This window comes from Glossina fuscipes, unplaced genomic scaffold, assembly GCF_014805625.2.
Source record: "Glossina fuscipes isolate IAEA_lab_2018 unplaced genomic scaffold, Yale_Gfus_2 0, whole genome shotgun sequence".
NCBI classification, from domain to species: Eukaryota; Metazoa; Arthropoda; class Insecta; order Diptera; family Glossinidae; genus Glossina; species Glossina fuscipes.
In genome coordinates, this window is record NW_023998414.1 from 44,486,432 (window position 1) to 44,500,582 (window position 14,151).

A 14,151-nucleotide genomic window follows, 5' to 3' on the forward strand; every position below is an offset into this window, starting at 1 on the left:
TATTTATTTGTACACATAGAAAGTCGTGTTAGCGCTGATACAATGATGCGTTATTCCTGTTCTCGGGATGAGACTTCAACTTTGCAGACTTTTTACGAGATTTTGTGGTATTTCGCAAATTAAACGTATGAATTCTGACAGTAAAGTAAGAAGAAAAAAAAACCAAAACGAATGAAGTTATTTATCCAATTTATGTTTACTTCGTACTAATTCAGATTATTTCTATATTATATTATTTGCAATTTTGGTTTATTCTATATCTTATTTGACAAGAATTGAAAAACAAGCAATAAATACCATGAATCGTAAATTTAAAATAAATGAATTGCATTGTTTTATTGGAGAGTAGTAAAAGATAATTTCCAAATTATGGAACAATTAATATAAAAAAAACGCCCGATGGTGTCCTAAAATTTAAGCAGATTGGACACATCTACAACATTTCTCGAATTGCAAAAATTCAGGTTAATCAATAAAATTCAAGACTAAGAACGCCCACAAAACAATTTCTATAAATCCAAATTTCAGGCAATGTTTCGCGAAATGGTTTTACCAGATATGTTTTTATTCCTCTTAATTTTTGATGTAATCAATCTTCTTTATCCCTATAAAAGGTTACTTACTTTTACGTTGACCTGTTTGTTGTTGCTTTCTATATATTTGTTGTATATACATATATATATATTTACGCGCATTTCTTTATTTTTGGTTCTAAATCCACATTTTTTAATCCAAATTTACAAGCAACGCATCATTGTGTCAGACTGCTATATCTGTTGGCGTGATAAAGTTTCGCCCTGTTTGGAAAGCAATATAAGCGAAGACAATGAAGCCGCTCATCCTGAAAGATTGGTCAACTTTTTACGAACCTATGTGAGGATTGGCAACGTGTAGTATGCGTACACACAAATAAAATAAGAAAAAAAAAGATAAAGTAAAAAATAAAAACAAATTATTTCAAATTTAAGAGCTAGTTACCTAATTTTATATTTCATACTAAAGTTCGATTCAATTTTTATCATTTATTTACATACTTCCGCTAAAACAACTCTTTTACTTTGTTTAACTCCGCTAACAAAGCCAAAAAAGTGAGCTTTTTCGTACTTTCTTTTTTTTATTTCTTTTTTCTTTACTCAATCGCAACATAATCCCTCGCTTTCACACCAATTTTGCTACCGTGACGTTGATTCATTATGTTTTATTGCTCGGACAATATGATTGTTTACGTATACATAGATTTGTTTACTTCTTATAAAATGACATTGCAGGACAGGCAAGTGCGATTTTTGTGATGTCTATTCTTGCTTACTTAATTTGTGACAATATAACCGAAGCTTCAGGCTATGAAATTGTGTAAGAATTGTCAAATCATAAACTGCAAACACAATATACTTTTAATCAACACACTGAATCATCTGTGGTTGTATTTTGTATTTGCTACTTGTTTCTCATACCTTATAAAATATTATGGAGAGTAAATCAAAGTTTCTAATCGAAAGAAAACTTAAATTAATAAAGCGAAACAGAAATTGGAAAAACAATTTCTAAATTTAAAATAAATTGTTTTATTTTTTCTTTTTTTATTTGTGTGTATACATACAAAATTATATGCGGGGTAATCACATAGCTGAAAGTTAGCTCTCGCTTTCACTTTCAGCCGTTTTTGCCAAATAGTTGAATATTTAATATGATTTTTCATATGTGATTGAAGTCCCCTTTCGTCAGCCTCTTAACACTTCGCTCATACTCCCAGGCCTGTGGAGAGAGTTAATTTATAAATATTTCGAAAAATGGGAAATAAATCTAATTTATGAATGTTTGTATACAAATGTAAATAAATGATTGTTTTCATATATATATATATATATATTTATACCTTATAAATCCATAAAATTTGTAAAATTTTGAAATTAAATGTCTTCATAGATTTTCAAGTTGAAACTGAAACTTTGCCGACTTTTTCTAAATTTTATGTGAATTTACCGATCATACGATTTTATAAACAAAACGAAAAGAAAAAAGGCACAAAACGATATTATATACAATTGTTTCTTTTACATTTTAAGGTTATATGTCTAATTTATGTTTACCTTACACTTATGTGCATTTTTTTTGTATTATATGACATGCAATTTAGGCTTATACCATGCATTATTTTGTAAGAGAAGAAAAACAAGCAATAAAGACCGTTTATTTTAAAGTTAAAACTGTTTAACTTTAAGATAAGTTTTCAGACAGATGAAAGTTAACCGGGGAATCTAAAATAGATCAAGAAACTTGAGAAAATGGAATACAAATTTAAAAACAGTAGTTGCGAATTTAAGGCTATGATGAGCATTTGTTTCCACTACTGTTGGGTTTGTGTTCAAAATCATATATATATGCACACACTCCTTTCCCGCAGACACTTAAATTGATATATTATGGATATTGGGAAATTAATTTACAACATTCCTAGCAGACAGATCCAAATTTAAGGCGTTAATATAAGGTAATTTTGCTCGCACTTCAAATCCTAAAAGCTTTTTTCTCAAAATATTGTTTTCAAAATCGTTAGAAATGAATACACCGGTCTTATTGAGACTTTACACTTTTCCTAGATAGGATTAACAAGTCTTTGAACAAAAATATCTCTTCCCGTTAATCACAATGCAAGACAGCAGGTGACGTAGCTATCTCCGAAAATTGTACATGTGTACTTACAACTCTGCTAAATATTCAAATTCGAGTTTTATTTCCATTTTTCGTTTAAGCGCGACCAATACTCGTCTACTAACAGAAACTATTGGTTGTTATGTTTAAAAGTTCGAATAAAATAACTCGTTCATTATAATAACAAAGAATTAAAATAAAAATATTCTTTTTTTGTTCTTTGAAACCAATGAAATCCTTTAAATCCAGTATAGCCACACATTCAACCTGCATTTACCTTTCGTCAAAGAACAACAGCAACGGCCCAGTAGCCTTAAGTATATAACATATTTTCGAATGAAAAAATTAAGGGTATTTTTAAATTGGCGGTGTCTCACGCTTTAACATTCATATTACGAATTATTAACAATAATTCGATTTTTTCACGTTCTAGTACTAATAACTTGTGAAAATAAGCTTACTAAAAAACTTTGGAAGTTTTTTTAACTTCTACGTATTCTTAATAGCCCAAATTTTGCGTTAGCTTTGTTTGTTCAGTGTTGCATTTATAAGGAAAAACAGCTGTAAATGGGAAATAAAATAAATTCCAAACAAATTTTGCACCTCCAAATAAACCAAACCAAAAAGTTTTTAAGTTAATTGAAATGTAAGTACATTAAATCTATTTCCTCACTTTTTACTCTAATTGTCTAATTAATACTCCACATCTTGTAACCAATCTTGTAATATCAATCTTACCATACGTCATCTTATACTTTCGTTACCATTCATAATGCGTAAAGGATCAACAAGTAATAAAAACCCATCATTCTACTCAATATATTGGTCTTATCGCAAACAGGTCTAATCCATTCTACAAAAGAAAAATAAAACGAAGTAAAATATTGTTAAATATTATTATTAAATGATCAAGTTATGTTCAGGAATATAGATATACATATATATAGCCCAATAGCCCAATAAAGTGCACATACAATTCGAAAAACTAGGAATTCTTTGATTACAAACTGAGGATTAGAAATTATATTTCCGAAAAAATTTATGTTGTATAACAAATCATGATTCTTTTTTGACCAAAGATAACATAAGCAAGATATGTACTTCAGCCTCCAAAATAACACACAAAAATGCACACAGAGCGAAAACATCACTGAAAGTATCGAGGGAAAACATCTTTAGTTAAGAGCATTTAGTTTTTGTGCTTGTTTTCGAAGATTTAAATAATAATTTATCAGCTAAAGGGAACTTCTTCATTTCTTTTCCTTAAATTGTCACAAAATGTACAAAACAGCAAAGAAAGCTCTAAAGAACTTAGAAGATGATTGTATAGTCGAGAAGTGAGGAAAAGTCGTACGAAGAAATAGCAAAAACAACTGGAGTTAGTCGTGCTACTATTCAAATTATTACAAAAAATTACAATAACATAAATACCACAAAATATAAGCACCGATCAGGTCAACCAAACCACCTTACAGAACGTAAAAGTCAAATTATTATCAGAATTGTAACAAATGAAACTATTGATATTGCAAACGACCTAGAAAAATGTAACGAAATTAGACATTAGTTTATCCCAAAACCTTTCGAAATGATTTAAGTACTAATGATTTTCACAGCCGCATTCTAAGAAAAAAGAATTTGCGAAATTAATATAGTAAAACGTCTGGAATTTGCAGAGCTCCACAAAAATTATGATATAAATATTGGGAAAAGCGTAATTTTTAAGTTTAGTATATTCAGATGCGATGGTAAGCAAAGAGGATGGAGAAATCCTAATACAGCGACGATTATCCAAAATTTATTACTAATTGTAAAGTGGGGTGGAGAGTGTATAATGGTTTGGGAAGGCTTATCTGCGGCTGGATGGAAATATTGACGCTAAAATGAATCGCTAAGTTATCTCAATTTTTTAAAAGCCAACTTGAAAACTTCTGCAAATAAAACGGGACTTTCGGGTATACGAACCTTTCCACAGGATCCGAAACATGCATCTCTCATTGCAAAGGATTGGCTAACTTACAAGAAAGTTGGTGTAGATGGCAATAAAAAAATTCATTTCTTTAATACTAAGACGTATACATGCAGTACTACATGTTAACACATTGGACACATTGTGTTCGGTGGAGTATTAATGCCAACACAGACGAGTGGTTTAATAGGAAATTTGGCATTCCAAGTGGTAAGTAAATTCTTGGCATGCTTTTCTTTTTCTTGTTGTTGTACAGTAAACGGTGATTGAAATATTCCTAAAATTTATTAAATTGTTTGGATGCGTCGACAGAACCCACATTTATTTTCATAAGCCCACAAGACCGATGAAACTGGGGTAGAGCAGATCCGATTCAAAAAAGATAGGAAATCCGGTTTGTGTGGTCCTTCATATATTAGGTTGGAGAAAAGGAAATCCATTATTTTTTCGGTAGATGGCTGCACTGATAGATTTCTCGTAAAGTATCGATCAAACAATTTCAGATTTGTGCTCGTTGGAAAGGTGACATTTCGCAGTAAAAAAAATTCCTTTGCTGTTTTTTGTTTGGTGCATTCAGTTGTGAGTTACAGCGTGTTAAAAATGGAAGTGAACAAAGAGAAAATTCGGTACATTTTACAGTTTTTCTTTGACAAAGGCGAAAATGCAAGCCAGGCGGCTAAAATTGTGAATGGTGTTTATGATTCCGATACTGTAACAGCCAATTATGTGCAATTTTGGTTTCGTAGATTCCGTTCAGGAATTTTTGATGTTAAAGATGCACCCCGCACAGGTAGGCCTGTCGTCGAAAATGTCGATAAAATCGGAGAAATGATCGAAGTTGACCGGCATGTTAGCAGTCGTAACATCGCCCAGGAGCTAAAAATCGACCATAAAACAGTTTTAAACCATTTACACAAAGCTGGATTCAAAAAGAAGCTCGATGTTTAGGTGCCACACCAATTAACAGAAAAAAACATGATGGATCGAATTTCCATCTGCGAAGCCTTGGTCAAACGGAATGAGATAGACCCATTTCTTAAACGGATGGTGACTGGAGATGAGAAATGGATCACATACGATAACCCTGTGCGAAAACGATCGTGGTTAAAGAGCGGTGAAGCACCTCAAACGGCCAGGAAGGTTTTGCTATGCATTTGGTGGGACTGGAAGGGGATTATTTATGATGAGTTACTTCCATATGGCCAAACGCTAAATTCTGATCTCTACTGTCAACAACTGGAGATAGCGATTGACCAGAAACGGAGAGGTGTCGTGTTCCACCAGGACAACGCTAGGCCACACACATCTACAGTGACTCGCCAGAAACTTCGGGAGCTTGGTTGGGAAGTTTTAATGCATCCGCCATACAGTCCGGACTCGGCACCAAGCGATCATCATCTTTTTCTTGCATTGCAAAATTTCTTTAATGATAAAAAATTGGAATCTAGGGAGGATTGTGAAAATCGGCTACTAGAGTTTGTTGCAAATAGAGACCAGGACTTCTATGAGAGAGGCATTTTGAAGTTACCTTTAAAATGGCAACAAATCGTACAACAAAACGGTGCATATTGGACCCAAATCGGACAATCCGAAGCATGTTAAATAAAGTCCTGAAGTTCATATAAAAATAATGGATTTCTTTTTCCCCAAACTAATAATTTGCGTGCACTATAAAGCACAAAATCCGGAAGTTGGGGATTTTATTTCTACAGCTCGATATTTTGGTACAGATCTCCAAACATATTGTGTACTTTCAAGCTGAATTGTGTTCAAATAAGAGATATAAGTTTTCATAAGAAATGGAATTCTGAAAATATAATATATATTATAATAATGTTATGTTATGTCGTTTGTTTGTTTACAAACAAGTAGAATTCGCCCTATATTTTCCTTTTATTTTTTTCGAAATAAATTTCGAAAGATGGAATCGAGGCATAATCGACAACCAAATAGCTTTCACAGTACGTCGTCCGAGTGATAGATAATTAACTATAAGATACATAATCCGTGCCCAGGTTTCCTTTTTTCCATCTTCCGCCAAGTAAACTTTGTTGTAACAAACGATAGACACAATAACGGTTAAGAACAAATAGAGCCAGAATTTCGCGCTGATCCAGAGTACATTTTGTATATTGTCTGGTGCATATTACTAGGTCTTACAAAGAGTAAATACATATGTAAGGCATCCGATGTGTAGCTAAAATTAAAAAGTTTTTTGAATTGAATGTCTCTTTATATAACTAATATTATTACTTTTGAACAACTTGGGGTCGGTTGACGTGAGTTGACTTGGAAAGCTCATCCCACTCGACGATTTTTGCAAGAATTGTTGTTTTGTGAGTTTATATGAAGCAATTGCTATCAAATCGAATAAAGCTTTTTATTAAAGACCAAAACAGCGTTGTATTTGCATTATCATTGATGTGTAAAAAATAACAATATAATGCATTTAAGTGCAAACTAGAAGTGCAAATGAAGACAAGACCAAAACTATAAAACAAAGAAATTATTTACTCTTTTCAACATTTTCCGTTATTAATAAGATTAGTTTGTCTTTAGATTCATTAATTGTATTATATGTGTGTACTTCGATACCAATTTTGAAAAAAATGATATACATTATCGACGGCTACAAGCTCGGTACTCGAGATGTCGACAGGACAGTTCACACGACGCGAATAAGCAAAAATTAACGTCGAGTTTATTCGACTCACACACTTGCATGCATATATATATATCGTTATTGTTGCTGACCTAACTAATTGGGCGTAACAACGACAATGTTCATGTTGCTATGGAAGGTGGCCAATAACAACAATAAAAACAACAACGGTTTATCGATTATACGTAACATAGGTGTCGAAAATATGAACAATGTTAATGTAAACTTCTCAAACGAAAAATTGGTGTTGAACAGCAGGTACAATTTTAAATCGAAAAACAAGTAAGATTGGACATAGCCCATCCTAAATTACTCTAAAACATCCTGCAATTATTCATCTAGGGATCTTTCAAAATAGTGCATTATATAGGAAGTGGTCCGATCTAAACTTTTTTTCAATAGCATTCGTCCTTGGGCCAATTTTAATCAAAATATCACAAATATTGTGTACACAAAAAAACAAGACGGACAAATTTACAGACAAGCGGATTAGATGACTATGAAAATGATCGATATAACACAGAAGAAGAAGAGAAATCTAATCTTGAGGAAGAAAATGATAATACTGATGATAACGACGAAATATCAGGAGGAAAATGAGAATGAATCACGAGGTAGTAATGAACCAAAACTTAAGGGTGAACCAAGTTGTTTTGATGACGGATACGTAGGTAGAGGTCTAGGTAGACCTAAATTTGTACGTACTGCTAAGCCGGCCAAGCGGAAAAAACAATGTAATATCTTGAATATGGTCTACATTTCACAATCTGTAAATGGTGTTTATTCGCGCGCGAACGACTAGGCAAACGTAATGAAAAATGAGAACCCACCTTTATTGATATGGAGTTTGGTTGAATTACCAAACGAACATAAAGCTATAGGATGCAAATGGATATTTATGTTAAAACGCATTAGAGATGGTAAGATTAAATTTTAAGGTACAGGGCATGTATTATTAATTTAAAATTATCCTATCGTTCATGTCAAACTTAAGAGATATGTTGATGCAGATTGGTAAGTAGGAATCATAGAATGATCAATTATGTTCGGGAGTCCAGTTGTGAGCTATTGAATTCTAAAATGTTTTATGCCAAGAACAAACATGGTTGAAAATTGGCTAGATTAAACAAACCCATATTTAAAAAAGTCGACATAAGACATAGATCCCCAATTGTTGATTTTTGTTAAATTGCAAAAAGCATATAGAGAACAAGCCATTTTAAAAAGATCATCACGAAGCAGTGTTAATTTTGTCAGTTTTAGAGCCACTACGTAAACGAGGAATCAGTATTTGTAGTATTACTCTTGCGAATTTAAAACTTGAACAATGTGTTTGCAAGCGTGGGAACAGCCAAGAAATATGTCAAAATAAAGAGCTAGAAATAAAGAGGAGGAATTTTTGACTTGCAAATGCAAAAAATTCCGGTCTTTTAAGTGATCACTTTCTGCAGTAAAAAAATGTACAAGCCTTTGCTCTTTGTAAACACATTTTTAATACAACAGGTGTTTAATACGTGGCAAAACAACAACAAACACAGACCCATGATATTTGTGACAGTTCACAATGCATTTATAACAACAAATGCAAAGGTCTTTGCTATTCGAGACAGTTCTTAACACATTTGCAACAACAAAAATACAGGGCCTTGCTATTCGCGACTGTTCACAAAATATTTGCAACACCAAACACACCGGCCCTTGGTATTCACAATAGTTCCAATATGTTTCCAATTTAACAAACATAAGCGACAGTTCTCAATGTATTTGCGGCAATAAACACACAGGCCCATGCTATTCGCGACAGTTCACAATGTATTTGCAAGAACAAACACACAGCGCGGCCTTCGTGACACTTCTCGTACTTGCTTATTGATTTTTTTCTATACATTTTTCTTCTTTTTTTTTGCAAAGTCCAATGTTGAAAATTTCGCTTCATGATCAAAATTATAAACTGATCAAATTTTAAGAATCTTCTTCTTTTTACAACAATTTTCACTTTATGTAAATATAGGCTATACATATATCTCAGACACGTCGAAAATTTACCAACAGCCGAAAATAACCTACAGTGTGGTGTAGCAAACTCTGATGTGAGTTCCTATTTAATAATCGTCTGTAGGTTGGTTAATCGTCGAAAAACTATGGCGATGTCTTCCCTAAAATTCTAATGCTGCCAAGCATCCCTAAATGCAGCCGAGCAATCGCTGTCAAGTAAACAATTATCGATTACAGCAATCGATAATTTGCATCCGCCATTAATTTATATCAAAAACAGAACATTTGTCCGCATACTCCGCATACATAAAGTAGTGTGAAATTTTTTTGTACATTTTGCGTCGCTTTGAAGAAAAACAAATTTTTTTTGTAATAATTAATTGAAAATTGTGCAAAATTATAAGAAAAAAATGTAGTACAATGTAATTACATGCGACAACATATGAAATTTGCTAAAAATTTCCAAGAATTAAGCGGAAAAAATATATTTAAAATTTCACTTGACACGAATCGTTGAAGACAAATAGCGGCGCTCAATTTTTTCTTTATACGTTTTTGTATATTTTTGTTCCCCTCCTTTGTGCCGTTTCAAAAGTGATGTGCTCTCTCGTTTCTCCCGCTTGTTACGGCCAAAAACTAAACCAAGACCAGCAGAAAAAAATTTTATAGAAACGAAACACAAAAGAAGAACGAAGATAATAAGAAAAAGGAATCCCAAATTACATGAAATGAAATAGAACAAAAAAGAAGAAATGAACGCAGAAGAGTGAAAAAAAGTAGAAAAAAACTTCAACGACGCATGTCGCTCCTTTTTTAATGTTTGCGAATAACATCGAGGAGTAACAAATCTATAAATTATTAAGTGCAAAGAAAATTGAATGAAAAGCAATAGGAATGTTTTTACGCGACCACATGTATAGATCTCAAATAAAAATAAAATAAACTGAAGAAAAAGCAAATGCACAAATATGTTCGCTGTGTTTGTGCCAATGCGTATAAGTGTGTATCTCTGTATATTACGTATGTAAGAAACACAAGTGCTTCAAAAATGTTTTTGCCTGCAAACTGGCGCTGTCGCAGCCAGAGAGCTGGTGACGTTGGCGTTTGTGGAACGCGTCCAGTGTGTCTCGGCAGTGTTTTTAAAGCAAATGATAATTAACGTTAAGATAATGATGTTCGTTATGTTGTTAATAGCAACAATATCGTCCACAATAACGCTGTGTATTGAGCTCTAAGGCGTTTATGCTCTTTTCTGTTCCACATTGTGTACAAAGTGTGTCGTCTAGCAAAACAGAAACAAACTAAACAAAGTGAGGAAAAAAAAAAAACAAAAATTTTTACAACTTCAACGCAAAAATAAAAAAATAATTAAAAAAATTAAATTTCTCATAACAAATAATAAAATTAAATAAATAAAAAAGAGTGTAAGGCTATTTCTTTTAAGTGCGTACGCGACTGCATCAATCGATATATATGAAAGAAAACACCGAACAAATTCAGAACTTTTGCACTCCTTTTACACTGCTAAAAAAAGAAATACTTCCGAAAAATCTCGTGACTAAATGTTTTAAAGGATTAAGTTTTATTTATTTCTTCACAAAAAGTAAGTCTCATTCGTATATTAACTCCATACTTAATAATTCTTCTTGATGTTCTTATTCGTATTCCTAACTGCGGGCATTTTAAGAAACCCCTCTCGCTTACACTTCTTAGCTTTTGCTCTTTGTCTTTGATAGTTGTTGTTGAAATTTTGCTTTTGTTTTGTTTTGTTTAAAAACCGCTGTTTGTCTATATGATGTCCAGACTCAGTCTCTTAGTAAAACTTACTCTCTTTTCACTAAGAAGGGTCTGTTCTGAGAGCGTTTTCAAGGATTAAACGTAAATAAACTAAGTATTTTATAAGCCAATTTCCAACTGAATTAGCCATCAAATAATGAGGCAGTCATATTATCGACTCGTGTTCTGTCGATGTTCTATTCTGGCATATGGAAAATTAAGATTTATTTGCAAACATGTGTAATGAATTTTCATACGCTAGAATAAACTCAACGGCCCGTACTTTGTTGGCTATTCTTGAGCAGATTCTTTAGAAAAAGTATTAAAACAAAAATTATATTTATTTAAATATATCTTCACTTCTTGCATTTTTTACTTCTTCTTATATCTTAAAGCCATCCCCATAAGTTCGTTTCTTCTTATTTCTACCAATGCTTATGAAATTTTCTTGTTACTATATTCAAACGGAATAGTTTTTTATGCGATTTTTTATTAAATTCGAATCACATTTGCTGAGATATGACAGTTTTTTAAGTATTGTGTTGCTATTTTTGTTAGTGGTTATGAATTTCAATTTATTGGAAATTAGTTTGTTAAAGAATAAATTTGAACATAAATTCATTGTTTCAGCATTTCGCACACTTTTTTTGAAAGAATGTTTGTAAAAACGCATAAGTTTCATAAGAAATATTAAGAACGCAACGCTATTTTTTGTTGTTCATTATAACGCAAATAATAATTGTGATCACCTTTTGGAGCCAAGTTTAGCTAAACAATTAAGAGTGCAGCTATGAAAAGGGAGATACAACTCTTTTGTTCTCGCAGAATCTTTCGACTCACTTTCTCCTTTCTTTCCTTTCTTACTATTAAATAACCCCTAACTATTTAATTTAAAATATATTAATAAAAAATATTTATATATATGTAAAATTCTTTAGTATTTTAATTATTTTATCTATCTATGCTTCATTTTTATAAATTCTCTTTATTTTTTATTCCGCATTTAAACATCAATTAAGAATAATTCTTAGTTGTTGTTAAGGCGTTTTGCCGTTTTGTTTATGTTCTCATACACGTTTTCTTTTTTTGTTACATTTTAATCAACTTTACTGTATTTTTATACTACATTTTTTTTTTTTAAATATACAAAGAAAACATATTTGTTATTATTTATATTACTCTGTGTACAAAGGTCTGCGAACGGAAATTCCACTTAAATTCATATAATTTTGTTTTCCTTTCTCTCTCTTTTTCTCTCTCTATCCCTCCCTCACTCTCCATGACTTTATTTAGGCTTAATAGTATTTGTATTTCTCTCTATTTTTCAATCTCTATTCGTTTGTTCCATATGCTGTTGTTATTATTTTTGTTGGTTTTGTTACAGTAATTACAACCGTATTTCATTCAAGCGCGCGCGCACTTTTTGATAAACTCGACATTTGCAAATAGTCATTAAGAAGTTTTGGAGAAAACTTCGAATTAGCAACTAATTTCTGCAAGACGTCAATTTTTGTATACTTTGTGTCTCTTGTATGATCTGTTGTAGCCTTGAGTTAAGCACTTCATGAATGCTGGCTTTCTGCTCTATTTGCCGAATGTGTCTGCTTAATTAATAGTTAAAAAATAAAATAATGTAACTTCTTACAGGAATGCACATATTCATGAACTATCAATAATTTCATGTATTCTGTAGTATAGCAATGTCAACAACCTTGACGATGATATCACTCACGTGTTTTTTATTTTTTTTGTATATTGTTGTTATTGTTGCTGCTGACGTTGTTGTTTTATGCTACATATTTTACTTTCATTTGTAGACATATACTGAATGATCTTTCCCTACAAATTCCGTTACACCATAGACAAGATTTTTTTAAGAAAGAACTGTTCGTCAATAAAAATATGTGTAGGATTTCGAGTGCAACGAACTTAAGGGAAGTTTTACTTAAAATTTGCGGACAAAGTCAAACAAAGCATGGTTAGAAAGTCTGCAGTAGGGACGAATGTACTTCGTGTTTTCAGTTATGAAAATTTTTTTTAATTTACACTTGAACTAGAAAAAAAAGGTGAAATTTGAAATGCAAAAACCGCTCGTGTTTAGAAACAAAAAAAAAAAAATCAAGAAATATATTTTAGGTAGCAATGAACCTCTAAACCATAGCAAAAGAACTTCTAAACCATATGCCAATAATGAAAATAAAACGTTGTTGCAATGGCGTCTACGTCACACAATTTGCTCTTGCACCAGCAAACAACGAAAAAAATAGACATAAAATTGTTTTGGAAGCCATGACTTTTGGTATTGTCAATTTAAGGATTTGCAAAGCTATGCCCGGTATTGGGTTATTTTAACGTATTCGTAGGATGGAAGGTTAAGCAGATATCAATCTTCGATTTAAATTTTCTGCTGTTGATATGAGCCAATGGACGAATGCGCGGGTTGCGAAGTCGTGGAAATCGATAACAAATCTAATATGACCGTTACCGTTCGCTGACGCTCTTTTCATGTAATTGCAAAATTGAAGCTTTGTCGGTAATGAATATAGCCATCCTTCATCCAATCTCCATTCGGAATAATTATTTTGATTTCGCGCTTTTCTTGTTTCTTCAAAAATGTGAATTACCTATCGAGCAGATGTGAACTTTATTATTATATATTTTAACAAAAACTTTTGATCGTATTTGAAAGATTTTCGCTTTGTATTATGTTACATATGGAATGATATTGATAATAACATGGGTACAGCTGTTGTTAGTAATAAAATAATTTTCAAAAGCATTGCAAGCAAAGTTTTCTTTTTTTAAGCTGCTTGTGTCCTTAATAAAAATGATCGATTACGTTAGAAAAGCAATTTCTGAAGTCTATTGAAATTATTTTACGCGCCCGAAAGTTCCCTGGATATTTAAATCATCAAAAATTGTAGTAAATAAAACGCAATTTTTTAATAGTGCACTATTGCAGTCAGTGTCAATCAAACAAAAATGGTGAAAATTGTTTACAAGTGTTTTTTTATTTCTGTAGGTGGTAAGGTAAATGCTCAAAAATAATATACAATAAAAAAAAGAAAGAATAATTAAAAGTTGTGGAAAATCTTAT

The 14,151-nt window shown here is 31.9% G+C and overlaps 1 protein-coding gene across 1 annotated transcript in view; it reads left to right on the forward strand.

Moving 5' to 3' along the window:
- Positions 1–9,564: 9,564 nt before the first annotated feature.
- LOC119642122 (serine/threonine-protein kinase minibrain-like) overlaps positions 9,565–14,151 on the forward strand; it is a 55,170-nt gene continuing 50,583 nt past the window's right edge. The window contains exon 1 of the mRNA XM_038041119.1: positions 9,565–10,881. Coding sequence (XP_037897047.1) covers positions 10,752–10,881 — 130 coding nt within the window. The 5' untranslated portion in view covers positions 9,565–10,751. The remainder of the gene's footprint in view (positions 10,882–14,151) is intronic.